A 19,646-nucleotide genomic window follows, 5' to 3' on the forward strand; every position below is an offset into this window, starting at 1 on the left:
CAAGCTTCCGTAGCAGAGTGCTGGGAACCCAACCTGGGTCTCCCAGATACTAGTCCGGCACTCTTAACTGCTATACCACATAAAAGCAGTATCAAATGTTAGTAAATAAATGAACAAACATGAATAAATGCAGGTGCAAAAGCCTGGGACTTGATCAAAGCTGTCTCACAAAGTCAACTGTTCTGTATCCTTCATACCTTACGTACTAACCACAGGGACGCAAAACTGGTATGACAACATATAATTCCTTCAGAAATTAGAGGTGGCTCTGGCTGTATGACATGAAGCTGAACTCCAACTTAGGTATGGAGGAGAAAGGCCTACAGTCAACTGGATATAGATACTCATACAATAGGATGGGACAGTTTCCTTTTCAGTCAAAAATTCTCATGTTGCATCATACATTATAGTGCAATGCAGGGGGTTGCCAGTAAAATGAAAGGGAAAAATTCACTACATAAGTTCAAACTGTTGGCAGAGAGGGGAGAAATGAACAAGCAGGTATTAATAGCCTGAGCCAGGCCAGAGGACTGAGCCCTAGAGTTGTGTGTAAGAGCCACTTATTGACCCTGCATGGAGAAAGGCAGCTTACAAATGCCCTGAATAAGTAAATGCCATAAATAAATCCCTCTAGGAGGACACGAATTGGCCACACAATAACCTATACTTAAATGAGGGTATATATAACTGAGGAATGTTAATGACCTGGATAGCCCGGGATAGCCTGATCTCAGCAAATCTCAGAAGCTAAGCAGGGATGGACCTGGCTAGTATTTGGATGAGAAACCTCTAAGGAATACCAGGGTTGTGATATGGAGGCAGGCAATTGCAAACCACCTCTGAACATCTCTTGCCTTGAAAACCCCACAAGGGTTTTCATAAATCACCTGTGATACATAAATCAGCTGCGACTTGATGGGGAGCAAGAGCAACAAATGAGCTCATGGGGTCCTGATAACTCTTCCTGGGAGATGCCTATTCAGTAGTCTGTGTACTCAGGCTGTGTTCCCATACACACTTACTCATTCTATTGAGATCAGTTTTCAATAACAGTGTTCAGAACCAATATGCCAAAATAACAATGACCATTATTGATACACGAATTCATTAGTCACGAGAAGCTATTTCTTCCCCTTTTACCTCCCCCCAATGGTTAGCTATAGTTAGCTGACATAAAAATATGCCAGATCCCAGACCACCTCAGCAATTGCCTTTTGAGCAACATCAACATTTACTTGGCCCCTAAGATTGTGCTTTGCTTGTCAACAGCCAAATTTTCATAGCAGATGTGAGATGTTATTTAAGACTACAGGTATTTGCCAAAATGTACATTTGGCAGATACCTGCCCTTGGGGTTGCTGCAATGGAAATTCTCCTGAAGCAGCAGTTTGCTCTCCTACAGTATGGATTTTCTCTTTTATACTTCTTCTGATTTCCCATATGTTTTTATCTGGATAACATTCCAGGAAAAAAATACAGTGCAGTATTGGCGTCAGAAAGGTGCAAAATGTGTCATTTTTGTTAGTGAGAAAAGTGAGTATGTATTAGTTCAAAGTATGAAATTATTTTGTTTATATGAAATCGTATCAAATGTCAGTTGATTTTCCTTATTCTTTAGCCAAAAAACTCTCATTATTCAACTCAGGAGAGAATACCACAAGCTCTTAGTGCATGGAACATCATTACCTCAGTCTTTTGTAAGTCTAGCACCCTGTGTCTGAAAACATTTGTTCTGAAGTCATTTGTAGTCAATTCAATAAGACAGTTTAATATAAAAGCATTTAAAACCGAGAGCCACAATTCTACTGCATGATTATATGTCCTAAATTACATTGCGTGGACTTTAAAGGACAGATTTTTTTCCCCACCCATGCCCAGATAATAATGAGGTAGGACATGTTTACCTGATGGGACTTCAATGCATGATAGCTCATTGGATGGGCTTTGTCTATAGTATTCATAATATACTAGGGAAAAGGTTCGTTATGGAAATAAATACAACAAGCTCTAGAAAGAGGCTCTGGTTGGGTGCCCAGCCTTGGATACTCAGTGTCAATTTGCTGTGGCGACCTCAGCAGGGTATAATGACACTGAGTCCACCATTTTCTCCAGAGGAACTGATCTCTGCTACCTAAAGAACAGTTGTAATTTTGAGTGATCTCCAGCCCTCACCTGGAGATAGGCAACGATGGTTCCCCAGAAGGGAATGGTTGGTTTGGAGGGTGGAGTACCTGTACGAGGTCCCACGCCTCCTGAAACCCCACCCTCTCCAGGCTCCATCCCTCACATATCCAGGAATTTCCCACCAGGAGTTGGCAACCCTATCTCCTTCCCAGCCAATCATCAACCTACCTTTATTTTCCCCTCACTCTTCAGCTTTCCACCCCCACACACCTGCAGCCTCTCCCGTGTTCTGAAGCCCTGACTGCTACGTCACATTGGCTGTCATACGGGGGCCACCTCAACAGCATATAAGGATACAGAGCCCACCATTTTCTCCAGGGGAACTGATTTCTGCCATCTGGAAAGCAGTTGTAATTCTGAGTGATCTCCAGCCCTCACCTGGAGATTGGACACATTTTACCTCAGAACAGCAAACTGTTTAGAATGTTAGAGGCAAAAGCCAATCAAGTCACATATGCAAACAACCTCTGTGTTCCGAGGCAAAGGCCAATGAGGCTGCATATGCAAATAACCTCTGTGTTCTAACTGGCTATGGGGGGGAGAGGAACAGCAAACTGTTTAGAATGTTGGAGGCAAGACTCAAGCAATGCAGCCAGTGGATAGGGACAGATTCTGAGTGACACACCAGAGTGCCAACCGATTCCGGAGCATGTGGAATGTTCTAGAGAAGTGCCACCACCATTCGGCATTTATATATAAGGAAGATTGGGCCCTTGCAAATGAATTAGGTTCAATTAATAGATCCCAATTTATAGGTTGTATCTGTAGAGGGAAAAGAACAAAGCTTGAGCATAAGGGTCCTATATCACTGAATACATAATGTATATAAGATGCAATGATGGACCCACTACTTTCCTCCCTCAGAGATAAGATTTTCCCTCTGTTTTTCGTTTCCTTTTACTGACTGAGATGCCCTAGTAATGTGTTCTCTTCTTTGCTGAAGAACTCTGGTTGTCCCAGCCTGTCACAGTATGATATTTTGGCTGTTGGCTCAGCCCAGAAACCTGAGGGAAGGATCAGGAGCCTGCTTTAACTTAAACAACTTAAACGGCACTTAAGGCATTTTGAAATTCAAAAATAGCAAAATATTTTATTTAACACAGAGGGGAACGTTCAGGTGAAATCAGGGGTTGAAATTTCTGAGATAAAACCAGTACATGCACAGACTTTAGTTCTTGTGTTTCAGGCTAATGAGAGTTTCTTAAACTTTTCACAGTGACTTAAATTTTTATATTGAGAGGCTTTTGTTCCAGTGTTTCCCCCCAAACACTTCAGTACACTTTCTTGTAGTATTCTGTAACTCTTTTGGTTTCCAGAAGGCTGGTACACTTTTTTTCAGTACCCAAACCCCTTCTCTTGAAACACCAGTACTGATATTGAGTTTTTAACTGACTCTTAAGGTCTCTAAAGGCAGTTTCTAACCACACCAGATGAGGGATCTCTGTACTCTTCAGAGCTAAATCACTCGTCCTCTCACCATTTCACCTATCTGTGTTAAACTGCTGTCAGGGATGAATTCTGAAACTGTCAGTACTCAATTCTTCTCAGCTAAGAGTCAGTTTGGTGTAGTGGTTAGGACAGGCAGATCCTAATCTGGAGAACCAGGTTAAATTCCCCACTCCTCCACTTGAAGCTAGCTGGGTGACCTTGGGTCAGTCACAGTTCTCTCAGCTAAAAAATAAAAATAAACCTAGATCCCCACAAAAAGAGCTGACAGACAGTCTTTGGCTCTCCTGGCTATGCTACATCCACAGCCAGACAATAATTAATTTCAGCTAGAACTGAAATCAGACTCAACTCAGTCAAGGCAGAAATCTGACTTACTGTCTCCTCAGCATGCTGCTCTCAAGTCTCTCTGCTCAGCTGATGCTAACCAATCAGTTTGAGAGCCAGTATGGTTTGAAAGCCATTTTGGTGTAGTGATTAAGAGTGGTTGACTCTAATCTGGAAAACCGGGTTTGATTCCCTACTCCTCCATATGCAGCCAGCTGGGTGACCTTGGGTCAGTCACAGTTCTCTCAGAGCTATTCTCTCAAGAGCAGTTCTCTCAGAGCTGTTTCAGCCTCATCTACCTCACAGGGTATCCGTTGTGGGGAGAGGAAAGGAGACTGTAAACTGCTGTGAGACTCTGAGTGAAAGGTGGGGTATAAATCCAACTCTTCTTCTTCTTCTTCTTCTTCTTCTTCTTCTTCTTCTTCTTCTATAACCTATTACTCAAGGCTCTCTGTCTCTGTGAAGAATTAACCCTTCCTTTATCTGTTTACACGGCATTTCTAAGCTTTTAAAACTGTGGTCCATCACACATGCATACTGATTCCCCTTAATATGACTACAAATCATTTCCTTTTTGTGGTGGACAGATCACATGACTGGGGGCTTCTCACATAGGGATTTTATGTCTAAGCTCCAGTTATATTCAAGGTTCTGCACATGGGAGGGAAAGACATATATTTTAATTCTCTGGTAGAAGAACCTTTCCTTTGGAAAAGGGCTCCTTAGGCTGGAGGAAGGCTTCAAGCTTAGTTGACTAGCATAGTGGATACAAGCCACTATTTCTCAGCCCAATCTAGAGTTGCCAGCCTCCAAGTAGGGGCTGGAATTCTCACAGAATTACAACTGATCTCCAGTGTTGAGAAATGGACTATGATTTGTGTTTTGTGGACTGAGACGTGCTGACACTCTATAGGAATAGTGCACACACATACCCTAGGCGCAGGGAAAACTATTTGCAGTCACCTGTTGTGAGAAGGTTTACACATAGATGGTGCTTTGCCTGTGTACTTGCATTTCATGTTAATGTAGCTAGTAAATACACTAAAGCCTGGCCTGAGGGAAAAGAGCACATTTGGCATTGTTAGCAGAAAATGCAGTCCAAAAAGTCAAGCTATTTCCCCATTGCTGAGAGGCTTGCTGTCACGCAATCCACGTCTGGATCTACATCTGAATTGCCATTTCCTGGCAGATGTTGCTTTGATGGCCTGAGAAAGCCGGTATCTATCTGCACATCAAGGGGAATCATGATGCTGAGAATTCACACCTGACCAGATGGTTTTGCCCTGAGATAGAGCTAGTATTTCAATATTGGCCCAACCCTTAGAGGTTCTGCCCCTCATTACACACACCAATGAGACGGACTGATAGGTGGTTTCCAGCTTGACAAGGTTGCCAACCTTCCCAAACATTTGGGTATAAAATGCAGGGACCATGCGTTAAGGTCTTTGCTAGCCGCCTTCCCCCTTCATCGTCTTCTTTATCCGTTTACCTCCCCTAAAGTCCAGCTTTCTATCAAACAACCCTTTGTCCATTCTAGATCTCTTGGACTGCAGCCAAAGAGATCCATACTTTGCTGGCTGGTTCTGGCAAGTGTGATTTAGTTAACATCACTAAGTATTACTTTCTTCCCCTATCTTACATTGCATCAGACAAGACTTCTGGAACAGGCAAGTATAAACCGATACCTACCTTCCTGCCAACCTAGCAGTTCGAGAGCAAGAAATTGCAAGTAGATAAATAGGTACCACTTCGATGGGTAGGTAACAGCGTTCCGTGCGCCTTGGTGTTTAGTCATGCCAGCCACATGACCACGGAAATGTCTTTGGGCAGCGCTGGCTCTTCGGCTTTGAAACGGAGATGAGCACCGCAACCCTAGAGTCGGATTCGACTGGCTTTCGAGCAAGGGAACCTTTACCTTTACCTACATCCAAGTAAAAGAGAAACTATCTTTATATCTTTCTGTAACTCTAAAGGAACTTGATTGTATGCAAATGTGAGACTGATTTTGCGTGTATGTTTTGATATTGATTCAGTAAAAAGACAATTTGTTTTGGAAAAACTCCAGTCTAGTGTCTCTCACTGGGATTTCTTTGGGGTGGCTGGACTTCCGTAAACTTTGGCAAGGACTCACGTTAAATTTAGTTTGCCACTGTCGTATATAAGGCAGTTCGGCTAACAGCAGACTACAGCAATTAGTTTCTTCAGAGAAAATTGCAGCTTTGGACGGTGAATTATTTGGTATCATGTCCCCGCTGAGCTCCCTTCTCAAACCCACCTCCCTAGATTCCATCCCAAGTTCTCCAGGAATTTCCTGACCCAGAATTGGTAACCCTAACCCAACTTGCCCCACAAGATGCTAAAGATCTAAAAGAAGAGTGAGATAAAAATATAACAATTATTTCAGGATAAAAAGCTGCAAAGGCTGGTGAATCCTGGCACAAGTTAAGCCGATAAAAATGGTAATAAGTTTAAAAGCCTATTTTACAAACACACTGAAATTTCATTCTTATAGGTTCATGCTGAAATTGGGGTGGGAAAATATACCTCATTGCTCACTATTTTTGCACCCTCCTCCTGTGATCTTGGCAGAAAAAGCAGCAATTGTGCTGTTATTTTCTTCTCTGATTTTTAACCCATAGAAGGTCAGAGTGAGATCACCAAGCATCTTGTTTTAGATTTAGACATCATTATGAAGTCAAGGGAAAGTGAAGGCAATGTTTCCTGGCCTCACCAGTTTGGCGGAGGACACCATGTACCTAATGAGATCTGGCTATGTGATATATCTGAGGCCAAATCAGAGTGAGGCCAAAGCTTTCTGCCCTAACTCAGGTGTCTTGGGGGGGGGGGCAGCAATGGCAATCAAAAGCTGTAAGGAGTCCCATCTCTGTCTCCTTTAAGTGGGACAAAAAATCACTTTCATTTTCATGGTCTTCTGAACAACACAGAGAAAGGAGTACCTTATTTTGCAGCTTGTAGACACTACAGCTCAGCCTTAACATCTAAATGAACTCTTGGACATGTGGTATGTAATTGTGAAATTGCGTGCAGATCAAACATCAGGTGCAATCCAGTTAATGGGACAGTTAAGCATGAGTTCTTCTCCACTGAAATAATGAGGCCTAACTTTGGCTGGATTGTGCGTTTCATTTTTAATACTACTCCCTGCATAAGTAAGAAAGCACTAACACACCTGAAAGTACTTTATACAATATTCAGTTTACAATCTTCCTGGACGCTTCATTTTCTGTGATATTGCTTAGACTGAAGCCAAAAAGGTGGCTAAGCCTCATTATGCATCTGGCCAGCCTCACTGGGTCAGTCCAAAAGTTACTTTGTCTGGCTCCATTTCTGCAGTCCTGTTTTGCATTAGGCAAAGAATTTTCTTCATTTGCATCTATCTACTACTTTATTTAATAATTCACTCCAATTGTTCTCGCTTTGTCTGTGGCCACTCTCACAATAAAAATGGGAACCTATGACCATTCTCATATTAAGCAAAACTAATATTGTACATATTAGCAAGTTAATGCTAATCCCAGGGCTACTTATGTGAACTGACATGTGACTAGTCAGCAGCTCACTTGGAGCCACATTAATTTTTGTAAACACAGGTCAAGATAGAGATCAACTGGCTAACTTGTGTGGACAATCAGATATGTATGCACAATAGAAAGACAGCAAGGATGCTATCGCTCAGTCATGGTGCAATCCAAAGCAGAGTTATAGTCTTCTAAGCTCACTGACTTCAACAGACAAAGAAGGGTATAACTCTGTTTAGGACTGTTCTGTCACTCTCCATCATGCTCTTTGTGCTCAACTAGTTTAAAGTAGAATGAGTAGAGAAGTAAGGTTTCCTACTCAAGAAAGAGAATGGGTGTATTGGGATCTTTAGATTGTCTATAATGTCTGTGCTTGGGACAACAGCATTATGCAATGAATAGTAATCTATACTGACACAGATGTCTTTGCAAGAAAATGAGCTGGGAAGAGCACACAGACGGGTAACATAAGAGGTTCATTGCAGGGAGGGGTAACAACAGTGGACTCTACCAGAAGCCCTGTGCCCTGGCAACTGTCCCACCTCAGGGTCTGCTGACACCAGCCCTGAGCTTACCCATTTTGGTTCATAAATTGTATACAACGTGATAAGCTTCTGTTTGAGAAATGCAAGTCTAATCTTCTTTGGGGCACGTGGTTCTTCCAGGCCATAATACTTCTGAGAGTTCAAAGTATTCCACATGCAGTATCTTGATAATTCTGAACAATATTATTTTTTCCCCATATTGAAAGGACTACTGAAGCTATGGGTTGGATCCAACCAACTTTTCCACAGGTGAAAAAAGGGAAGAGAGCATTCCCCGTGATAATCAGAAAAGCTATCCTGGGAATCAGGGGAGCTGTATGGACAGAATGTTATGTGCAACAGGGACTTGAATCAGGAGAGGAATTAGGCAAGAAGTAATTTTAAAAACTGGCTGGGTCCAACCTACAGATCATGATGCACCTTGAGCATTGTGAAGTACTATGTAAATGTTAAGATTATTTATGCACATGCAGATAAAGGTGAGCAGTGGGTTCCAGTGTACACACATGGCAACCTCCTTCTAGTGAACTAGATCAGCTAGCAAAACAATGTCAGGTGTGTGTGGGGGGGATTCCATAAAGCATACTGTGAAAGTGAATTCTGATCTGAATCCAACAAGTTCCTTGAATAATATCTCTGCAACTTAGAGCTATAGGAAAAATGAAAAAGTTCCAAAAGAAAAGAAATAGTGTACATTACCTCAGCTATGGCTCATAGCCCTGGAGCGAACGAGTCATTCCTTGAGAGAATGGGGAGTCAAGGAAGGTAGAGCAAAGGGTCTTCAAGCCACCTGCTTGCAGCACATTCATCAACTCAGGCACTGGGGTGTTGACCAGATGAAGCACAAGTCAATAGTCTCATTTGGATAGAAGAAAAAGCATATGCTTATTCTCTTGGCAGGCCACAATACTTTTTTTACAACACACACACACACACACACACACACACACACACACACACACACACATATATATATATTGCCCAGCCATGCATAGGCTTAAAGTTAACAGGATCCTCCAAAATAGTTTACATATTTTCCTTGGCGTTAGCTGTCATGTTCCATATATACACATATAATCAAATGCAGCAGCAGCTCACATTTTGAAAAGACGCATTCACTCCCTGTCCATATCCCATATTTTATGCAAGTAAGGTCTGGTGTATTGTTTGAAAACTAAATCCGGAATTCTTGTTAATATTAATGCAAAGAGCGGAATGGAAAACCACTAAAAATCTTCATAGTACAGCACTGAGAAGCTTTGGCAGTGGAAAACTTTGTGATTGGCAGGGCTAACTACACCTTGGCCCTTCCCCAGCATCCGCTACCCTTTTCCAATATGGTTTGTATATAGATCCAGATGGGTAGCCGTGTTAGTCTGTCTATAGCAGTAGAAAAGAGTAAGAGTCCAGTAGCACCTTAAAGACCAACAAAATTTGTGGTAGGGTAGGAGCTTTTGTGAGTCACTGCTCAGTTCTTCAAATACATCTAGAATGAGAGTCCATCTGCCCTGCATATTGGAAAGTGGAGTGTTTTCAGATGTCAAATGACATTAGCAGGCAAATGGTTTGTATATGTTTACATATTTAGATGAGGGTGGGATTTAACAAGTGGGGCTGCAGATGGGGGGGGGGAAGTAACTTGTTTTTCTAAATATATTTCCACTAATGGAGCAATGTTCAAATCAGAATCATAAGGATATTACCATTCAGTAGGCAAGTTTGACAGTGAGTGAGATCCTTGTGACAATACTGCAAATATTACTGTGCAGCTGCTGAATCCAGCAGACATTTTGTGGATGCACAAGACCCTGCTGTAGGCTTCCTAGGTCACTTATCAGAATCCACTCAGGCTTCATGTTGTCCCCAAAATTTCCCATTTCAGTGACTTATTTGTTGAGACATTTATAAATTGATGAAATAAAACTGAGACACAAAATTTCTAGAGGTACTGGGCTGGCTCACATAATGAACCTTTCCCACATCCTCATTCATACTATACCCTGCTGTGCTTTCCATTATGCAGATTCTTGGGAGGTGACTGACTCTTAGGAATAGACTGTAGTACAGCATAGTGTTGCTTTAGAAAGGACAATCCAATCATTTTATGAACATCATCACATCTGGGTAGTGTGCTATGAGGATGAAGAGAAGGAAGGAGAATGATGTGCTCCACTCTGAACTCCCTGGAGAAAGGGCAGGATAAACGTCTACTAAATGAATCGGATTTACCTTGGAAACATCATAAAAATAATAAAACATCATGTCCACCATCAGTGTCCACCGCTACAGTCTACACAATGGTGGTTACTGAAAATCATTGGTAAGTACTGTATTAAAGCTTCACAAATACATGCAAGCTCAGCTAAACTTGTTGCTGAGTTCTGGAACAAATTTGGCATTGAATTTATCAAGCAAATGCATTGTACCTTGTAAATATTGCACTGTAAATATTAAAGGAGGCTCTTAGAGGCCAGAGTTACAAGTGTGCTGGGGCAGCCAGTCCAGGAGACCAAGAAGTCACATACAGGCAGGAAGGAAAGTGAGGGGGTGGAATAATATATTCTCTTTCCCCACAACACTGGTTTAATCCTCACAGTTTTAAAACAATTTCCATGTTGTCACAGATAGATCATATTATGTCTTGACTGGCACCTCAGCTGAATCTCAGCAGATGGTTTTAGTTTTTAGGACTGCCTGGAGGTGCAAAGCTGATTTAAAAGCATTTATTTCACTACACAGAAGGCAGCGCAAAGGGTCTATTACAACTCTACCTTTCATCTCCTATAACATTACTACTTCTTGAGGTTTTTCAACCTCATTTTCATATTCTGAAGTCAAGCCACATCATATTTTTTATGATTTTCCTCCTCCAGCCACATCATAAGACTTTCATTGGTACCATTTGTTATCTGAATGATTATAAAATTCACACAGGCTGACTTGTGTATTAAGCAACATTTATGGAGGATACTGGTCTCTAACAACACAACAAGGATTGTCTCAAACAATAACAGTAGAAAAAGTAATTATTAACTGGCGTACCAACATCCTGTGACAAAGGATTTTTTAAAGAACTCAGCCAAAAGAAGGGAATGCATTTCATAAATACTTCTCCTCCACAAAGTGCTTTGTACTTCTTTGGTGATTCTTTAGGGGGCCTGAGAGGGCACAGAAATATTCACAGAAGAAAATCTGTCTGCATTGTCAAGGAAGTCATGACAATCTGCAGCATGATCACCTTATCAATGGAGATGTACTCTCCAAACTACTGAGGGCTAATCATTAATAATAATAATAATAATAATAATAATAATAATAATAATAATAATAATAATAATAATAATAATAATAATAATAATATACTTTATTGTCATTGTACATAGTACAATGAAATTAGCGTTATTTCTCCTCCATATCATCATTATGTAGCCAAATCCGATAGGTTCCGTGGCACTTATGATGTCAACATATTCCCTATGAGGTACCGATAGGTTCCGTGGCACTTATGATGTCAACATATTCCCTATGAGGTACCTTATTGGTTAGGATTAGAGTTGAACATAATTTCTTTGACAACCATGATCACCCCTGACCTGTACATCCAGTCTGTTCACCTGCCCTCTGACCTCCTTCAAAGATAGCCAAACCGCTTTGCAGCTGCACAGTAAGTGTGGTGTTGTAGTTTCATCTCCTTGCAGATAATGAGCACTAGTGATTTGATTATCTCATTTGCTGAACTGGTGATCTTTGCATGTTCCTTTATTCCATTCAATGGCAGATAAGCAAGTTGTGAATGGAAGCTTCTTCCTGGAAAGCTGTGTTGGCCAATGCACTAGTCAGGATAAACTTGCCTCAAGCAGCCCACCAGCGTACACTCCTTTGGGTCCATCCATGAGTAACAGGATTGCTCTCTCTATAGCTAAAAGGCCTGTGAACTTTGCCAGGTGGGAGAGCAGAAGTTCTATATTACAATCATTGGCCTCTATTCTGAAGCTCAGCAAGAATTTTATCGATCTGGGAACTGTTCAGCTCCTCCCTCCTTCTTTTACTGGGAAAAGATTAATTTTATCCTTCAATAACTCTAGTATTCCAGAAAAACTTCTTTCTCGGAGACAGTTGTTGGCTAAATTTGGAATTCAGCTCTCAAGAGTATTTTATGATCCAGTGATACAACCGCTCTTAAAAACCTTTGGGAAAAGGTTGGCTCCTGCTTCAAACCTGAGTCCTTCGATGTTGGCAGGCGGTCACGGGCCGAATGCCCCGCAGTCTGACAAAATGGACTACTCATGTCAGGCGCAGGTGGCAGTTAAAGCCCTTAAGAAGCACCCAACTGTTGCAGCCCATATGCAAAAACCGGGAGCTATAAATCTTGATAACTCTCTGGAGGATGATTTATTGAAGTCCTTTCCTTTCCTTCCTAAAGAGGATCAAGCTGCTGTTGTCAACAGGTTGGAAAAATTGAGAGCTCATCTTCTGGAATTAGGGGGGGATCCTAAAAGTCAAAACCAAAACATCAACTCTCCAGCAATGCCTGAAAGACTGCAAAAAACCCCTTCGCTACATCTAAATGCCCTATTAGAACCTGCGTGTCTGGAGGCCAAAGTGGATGCAAATGCAAATGCAGATGCAAATGAAGTCATATCTGCGGAAGTCTCAAAAATGGGGCATCCTCTCGATCCATCAGAACCACAAGATATAAACTTGTCTTCATCTAGTTCTATGCCAGATTTAGAATCCTCGTATAATTCATCTATGGCTTCGAGCTCAAAGCTGGTTTTAGATGATGCAATCATAGAGAGACGGGGTAGTGAACTGGAAGCACCCCACGACGGCAAAATAGGAAAAACCCATACGGAGGTCTTAACCCTAAATCACTCCTCAGCGTTATCCTCAGTTCCAAACAACAGGGCTGACTTTGATTGGGACTCACGAGTCCTGTTTGGTATTCACTCTGGCAACACAGCTCAGGCTGATAGGGAAAATAAATCTAATTCAAGCTGCCAAAGAAAAGAACTCTGCTTTATTTTGGAGGATGGTCTCCAGTCAAAGGGGAAATAGTTCTTTAATAAGGGAAATCCATATTTCATCTGAAACTTGGATTCTATATTTTCGGAATATGTATTACGATAATTCCCCCCAATTGTCTACGCCTTTTGTTTTTAGCGACCTGCCAAGCTGGCCCTCGGTTTCTCCTAAAGAGATTTCATCATTGATAGGCCAACTCAAAAGAGGTAAGGCCCCCGGCCTGGATGGAATCTCTTCTGAATTTTTAAAGGAAAACATAAATTGGTGGGCCCCCTTTCTAGCGCACTTATTTACCTATATTGATACAACAGGGAAGGTCCCAAAAGAATGGGGGGTGGCCGCGGTTGTTCCTTTCTATAAAAAAGGTAACCGAAAAGATCCTGCAAACTATAGGCCTATTAGTCTTCTAAGTGTTATAAGTAAATTATATGCTAAACACCTTCTAGAAAAACTTACACTTTGGTTGGAGCAGGATGATATAATAATTCAGGAACAAGCAGGGTTTAGGCAGGGCAGATCGACTACGGACCATTGTCTTCTACTTAGGCATCTTATAGAAAAATATGTTCGCAAGGGCCCCCCGTCTTTATATGCAGCCTTTATCGATCTCAAAGCGGCCTTTGACTCTATTTCTCGACCTGTACTATGGAGTAAACTTGAAGCCTCCACAATAGATAGAAGACTTCTAGCTCTCATCCGTGCTTTACATGAACACACCTCCCTGAGGGTTAGATGTACCGGGTTGGGCCACCTGACAGATAAAATCTCTACCCACAAGGGAGTTAGGCAGGGGTGTATGTTGGCACCAGCTCTCTTCAACTTCTACATTAATGATGTTGCTGGATATCTTAATGGCACAGATCTCCATCCACCCAAATTGGCCCAGCGTCCTATCCCTATACTTTTATATGCTGACGACGCTGTTATTCTTTCTAGAACCTCAATTGGCCTGAGAAGGGCATTGAATAGATTTGCCAGTTATTGTAGTGATCAGAAATTGATTATTAACTATCAGAAGACGAAGGTGATGGCCTTTGGCAGGAGACCTAAGTTAAGAAAGTGGAGTATAAATGATCAGAATCTTGAACAGGTAACCAACTTTCGTTACCTTGGTATGGTTATCCAAGCCTCGGGCTCTAAGTTCGCTCAAAGTCAGGCAGCAGCATGTACGGGTGATAAATCCGCCCAAGGTATTCTCAAGTTCTACCGTTCTACAGGGGGCTATTTTGTGCCAGCAGCACTGAAACTCTTTAAGGCTAAAACATTAGCCCAGATGCTCTATGGGACGCTACTGGGAGCGACATCTTCTTGCTATGCCCCACTAGAGCTGGTTCAATCGAAATTCTTGAGATCAGTGCTCCAAGTCCCAAGGTGTGTTACAAATGCAATGGTACGGCTAGAGACTGGCATGATGAAAGTTGAAGCCAAGATCACCTTGCACTCTATTTTTCTTTGGTTAAAGATAAACCTAAATCCATGTGGCCTTGTGCCCTTAATCCTGACTGACGATTACCAATCTAAATGGCTGACCCATACTATTCGGAAAATTACACTACTAGGGTTTTCACCCAAAGAGCTTTTGGAAAGGGGGGATGCTCAAGCTAAGCTAGTGGTCAGGCAGAGGATTGAAGATATTGAACGCCAACTGGACGTACAGGCGACCCCTGCCTTTTTAGCGCCTTACAGTAGTAAATATATTGTTGCTCAAGCCCCTTACTTATCCATTCTGGAGTCAAATAAACTTAGGAGGGCGTATACGCTGGCTAGATGCTCTGCTTTACCTTCTGCAGTTCTCGAGGGTAAATTCAAGAAAACTCCCCGAAATGAGAGGCTATGCATGTGTGCGTCTGGGGAGATAGAATCCCAGGAACAAGTCTTCCTGAGATGCCCATTATATAACGAAGCTCGCACAAAATGTATTGGTCCTCTCTTGGTTGGCTCCTCTGATCAGGATAAGATAGAGAAATTACTTTTAAATCCTGACCATACAGCGATACACCAGATAGCAAAATTCTGTTTTCTGGTTGTAAAAGCTCATCAGTGTTCAGGTAGCCACTTGGGTTAGATTCCCTCCCAAATAACTGACTTTTTTATTCTCATTCTTTTATCTTTTTAAATTATGTCCTTTTTACATTGTATTGTTGGTTTTAGATTTTAAAATGCTTGTATAATTTTACATAAATAGATTCACCATCTGGATATTTTAGACATTGAAATCCAGACATTGCAAAATTTTGCTCCTTGGTCGTAAAAGCTCATCAGTGTTTTGGTTGTCACTTGGGATAGGACTTTTTGATTTTAAATCTTATTGCCTTTTTTGTCATTCTATTTTACTCCTTTAAATGTATTCCATTGCAGCGTATTCTTAAGTCTGGTTTTAGTGATCAAAATGACCGCTTAATGTTGTTCCTTAGTAACCTTCTTGTTTTTAAAGTAGTTTTACCATTTGGTTATTGTAAGTTACTTTTATGGTTTTTTATAATTGCTGGCTATGTGCTGTAACAATAAAATTCATTCAATTTGGCTCCTTTGGGTCCCTGTGCAACAGAGGTACCCACTTTTTTCAATCCCAGTTGCATCATTTAGCCCTCGACCTGACCCAACCAAGGACTTCTCTACTAGCTTCTCTTTGGTGAACCTCAGCTTCCTCTCAGATAATCATCGTCAGGATAAAAGCATGGCAATAGCAATGTGCTGAAAGAGGAATCTGACTTTCAGCTGGTAATGCAAGACAGTGGTGTGGTTCTGGAAGATGGTGGTCTGTCCCAACAGAAAGATGAAAGTGCTGCCATCCACTGCCAGATGTGTCTGGGGTCTGTCCCTCCTTGACACCAATGACTTCAATGACCCCAGTTTCAGAAAGTTTAGTCATCATTCTGCAGTTACAGAATATAGTGGCCACTGCAAACTTGGCTTGCAAACTAGATCTAAAAAAATCACCCTCAATGCCAGAAATGCAGAATACAATGCTAATTATGGCCCACTGAACAGTTCAGATCCCTGTTCACCCCTGGTATTGGTGGCAATGCTGTAGTAAGGATCACAGATGAACCTATCATGGGGGTGGAAAAAGCTCAGAGGAGAACACTGTACCACCTAGAAGTAGTAATCAGACCCAGAAGACCATGCCCATAGTCCTGCTTTACTACATGTCTCTTTGTGTTTAATATATCATATCCCAGGAAATATCAGTTCAGGGATTTCTTTTTGGAGCCTTGCCCATGAGTCCCAAGAATTGTGAATATGTTATAGTTATGCAGAATGTACTCCTGGACAAATTAGTTTTACACAAGGGTAGCAATCATCTTTCCATGCAATATTTTAGATGTATTTTGGGATAACCTTCTGGCAGATTTCCAGATTCAGTTAATTTATTATACTTTTATTTACAGGGTGGCTTAATTACTTATAGCTGATGCTACAATTACTATTTGGTAGGGCAATCACTGCAGCAGTGGGAGCAAATATAAATGCAGTATCTGGACTGCTTTTTGGAGAATCGAGTGTCTTCCAAGGACAGAGAAACTGGCAGGCATCAATGTACACTTCTAAAAAAATTTGTGTTCTCAAAAAGTTGTACTTTCAACAATCTTATTCATTTCCATAGGAGTGTTCCCATAAATCACTCTTGTGATGCAAAACATGATGTCCAAAGGAAAGATGCAGCAAATCATTAAAAAGTGACTTGGCATACTTCTGTCTGATTTGGGAAGAGGCGGGTATATACATTCTTCCTACATGGCTACTGTGCTTAACGGAGTGACTTGCAAGGGTTTCAGTGAATTAATACAATGTGTGATTTTAAATCATAAAGAAGGCATAATCAAAAACCCAGCAAAGTCAGCCCCAAAACTACATTTTTCTAGGCTTTGCTTTAAGTCCAATATGACCTATTGTAAATTTCAATTGTATTTTGCATATGAAAGCTTCATACACCTGCTTTTGTCATGCTATTTTTAAAAAGTCCACAAAGACCACTGGGAGAGATTTGTAGGATTTGTGGCTTCCACATCTGAGGCCTGAGACTGAAATTGTTGTAACAGATTAACTAAATCCTTCTGAGCCGAAATGGAAATTTCAATAAACTGCTCCTGGAGAAAATAAGCTAATTGAATCCTTGTAAAACTAAAACAATGGCAGAATTTGTGCACTATGTTTTCCACTGGGACCATAGCATTAATTTAATGTTACGCCCTGACTCTATTTCTGTTTTATAAATAGATTCCTGCCACATATCATAAAGGAAACATCACAATAATTTTGCTACTGAAATTTGCAAACAGCAACATTTGGATCGAGTATGGGGGCTATGAATTCAAAACATGCACATGGCTGAAACATCTGAAATTCCATGCTGCGGTGCCACTTGACCAAGTGTGTACCCAACAAATACAAATGAACAACAGTTATTCAGTACTTCAGTAACTTCAGCCTTAAAGTTTCATGCGACAATCTGACTTTGCATTCTTTGACAAGTTTAACCTACTGAAGATCAAACTGCTGTCCAAGTAATGAAAATTGGTGAAGCTAATTTTTTTCCCAACTTTGTTGGCAAATTTCCTTCCAAAGCTGGAAGGAACTGATTTGATCTTTGATTTTACTTGAAATCTGCATTATCCATCTGCATAGGTTCTAAAAGTATTTAAAAAGATGAGTCACCGTACTCTTCTGAGTATTGTTTATTTAGGATATTTTTATGCTGCCTCTTCAGAGTCCTGCTTTGATGTGTCTTAAGGAGCATGGGAGACCAAGAAAAGATTCCCACAAGAGAGGAAATAGTATTTAAACTGTTAGAAATAGCAGAAATTGATAAGTTAAGTTTAACACTTCAAGGAAAAGATGATAATGTATACGTGAAAAGATGGTCACGTCTGTATAAATGGATAAATAACATACGAAAGATGTAGACTCAAATGTATATAAGGTTAATTATATGTAATCAGTATATACTGTGAAAACTGATAAATAAAACTTTTTTTAAAAAAGGAGCATGGGAGACAAGGTGGAACCCTGCAAGATCCCATAGCATAAATATTACAGGTCCAAGCAGCAGTTACTCAGCTCCACCTTCTGGAATCAGTTAGTCAAGTAAGACTGGAACCACAGAAGCACAGGGGCACCTACTACCAGCCAAGCAAGCCGCTCCAGAAGGATACCAGGACTGAAGGTACTGAAACCTGCTGAAAGCTCCAGTGGAATCGACAGGTACATGCTACTCCCATAACTCTCCCAGTGAAGGTCATCAGTCAGGGCGACCAAGGCCATTTCCATCCCAAAACTAGGGTTGAATCCTCATTGAAACGAGTCTTCTCCAAGACCACCACCTGCTCAAGCACCTTGGCCAAGAATGGAACATTAGCTACTGGGTGGTAGTTGTTTAGGTCATTTGGGTCCAGGGATGCCTTTTTTCGGGGGTGGGGGGGAGGCTTACTGCTGCCTCTTTCAAAGCTGTCAGAACTACAGAACTACACTGATCCATGAGAAGGGCAGAGTGGGAAATTCCCCCATTACCAAACCATGTACTTCATCCTTCTACAGTATCAGTTCATCCCAGTTGTGAAACATTTGAAATATATGTGAAAGGCTGCTTGTTGTTGTTGTTGTCGTTCAGTCGCACAGTCGAGTCCGACTCTTCGCGACCCCATGGACCAGATCACGCCAGGCCTTCCTGTCTTCCGCCGTCCTCTGAAGTTTGCTCAATTTCATGTTCATTGCATCTATGACACTGTCTAACCATCTCATCCTTTGCGGTCCCCGTCTTCTTTGACCTTCAATCTTTCCAATCTTATTTATTTGTCTAGGCAATATATATACCCCTTGCTGTTGCTAATTTTTTTATTGTTTGGGTATAAAATCTTGATGATGTTTATTAGAGAAGGATACATGACTGCTCAAGATACCTGATCAAAAGAGCTTTAATCAGAGGAGAGGAAAGGACAATGTATATATCACCTCTCCAGAGACCTGCTCAAGGTGGCTAACAATTTAAGAGAAACACAATTAAAAACCAAATTAACAAACTACTCAATAAGATGAATCCATCAGCCAGTTTGGTGTAGTGGTTAAGTGCGTGAACTCTAATCTGGGAGAACTGGGTTTGATTCCCCACTCCTCCACATGCAGCTGCTGGATGACCTTGGGCAAGCCATAGTTCTGTCAGAGCTATTCTCTCAAGGACAGTTCTGGAAAGAACTCTCTCAGCCCCGCCTACCTCAGGGTGTTTGTTGTGGGGAGGGGAAGGGAAAGGAGTCTGTAAGCCACTCTAAGACTCCAAGTGAAGGGCGGGGTATAAATCCAATCTCTTCTTCAATAAAACCACCCCAATCTAACAGTTATAAAACCAACAGCTAACAACAAAAAACTGTGTATTAGCTAAGGATGAATGTGAAATCTTATTAAACACCAGAGTTCCTTCCCTGATACGTGAGTGTTCATTAGATTTCTGATGAACCTGAGACCACAGATGCTTCAGAGGTGAGGATTTTCAAGTGTTCTTGTTGCATGACCCCACAGTTTCAAGATTGTTGTAAAAGTGCCCCTAGGGCTTTATAAGGGACACTAGGAAGATGGGTGGGAGTCT

General features: G+C 41.4%; 1 protein-coding gene across 1 annotated transcript in view; it reads left to right on the plus strand.

The window, feature by feature from the left end:
- Nucleotides 1-13,157: 13,157 nt before the first annotated feature.
- LOC107123285 (arylsulfatase D-like) overlaps nt 13,158-19,646 on the plus strand; it is an 80,219-nt gene continuing 73,730 nt past the window's right edge. Inside the window, exon 1 of the mRNA XM_015426511.1 lies at nt 13,158-13,272. Coding sequence (XP_015281997.1) covers nt 13,158-13,272 — 115 coding nt within the window. The remainder of the gene's footprint in view (nt 13,273-19,646) is intronic.

Source organism: Gekko japonicus, unplaced genomic scaffold (assembly GCF_001447785.1).
Source record: "Gekko japonicus isolate JY-2015 unplaced genomic scaffold, Gekko_japonicus_V1.1 scaffold1206, whole genome shotgun sequence".
NCBI classification, from domain to species: domain Eukaryota; kingdom Metazoa; phylum Chordata; class Lepidosauria; order Squamata; family Gekkonidae; genus Gekko; species Gekko japonicus.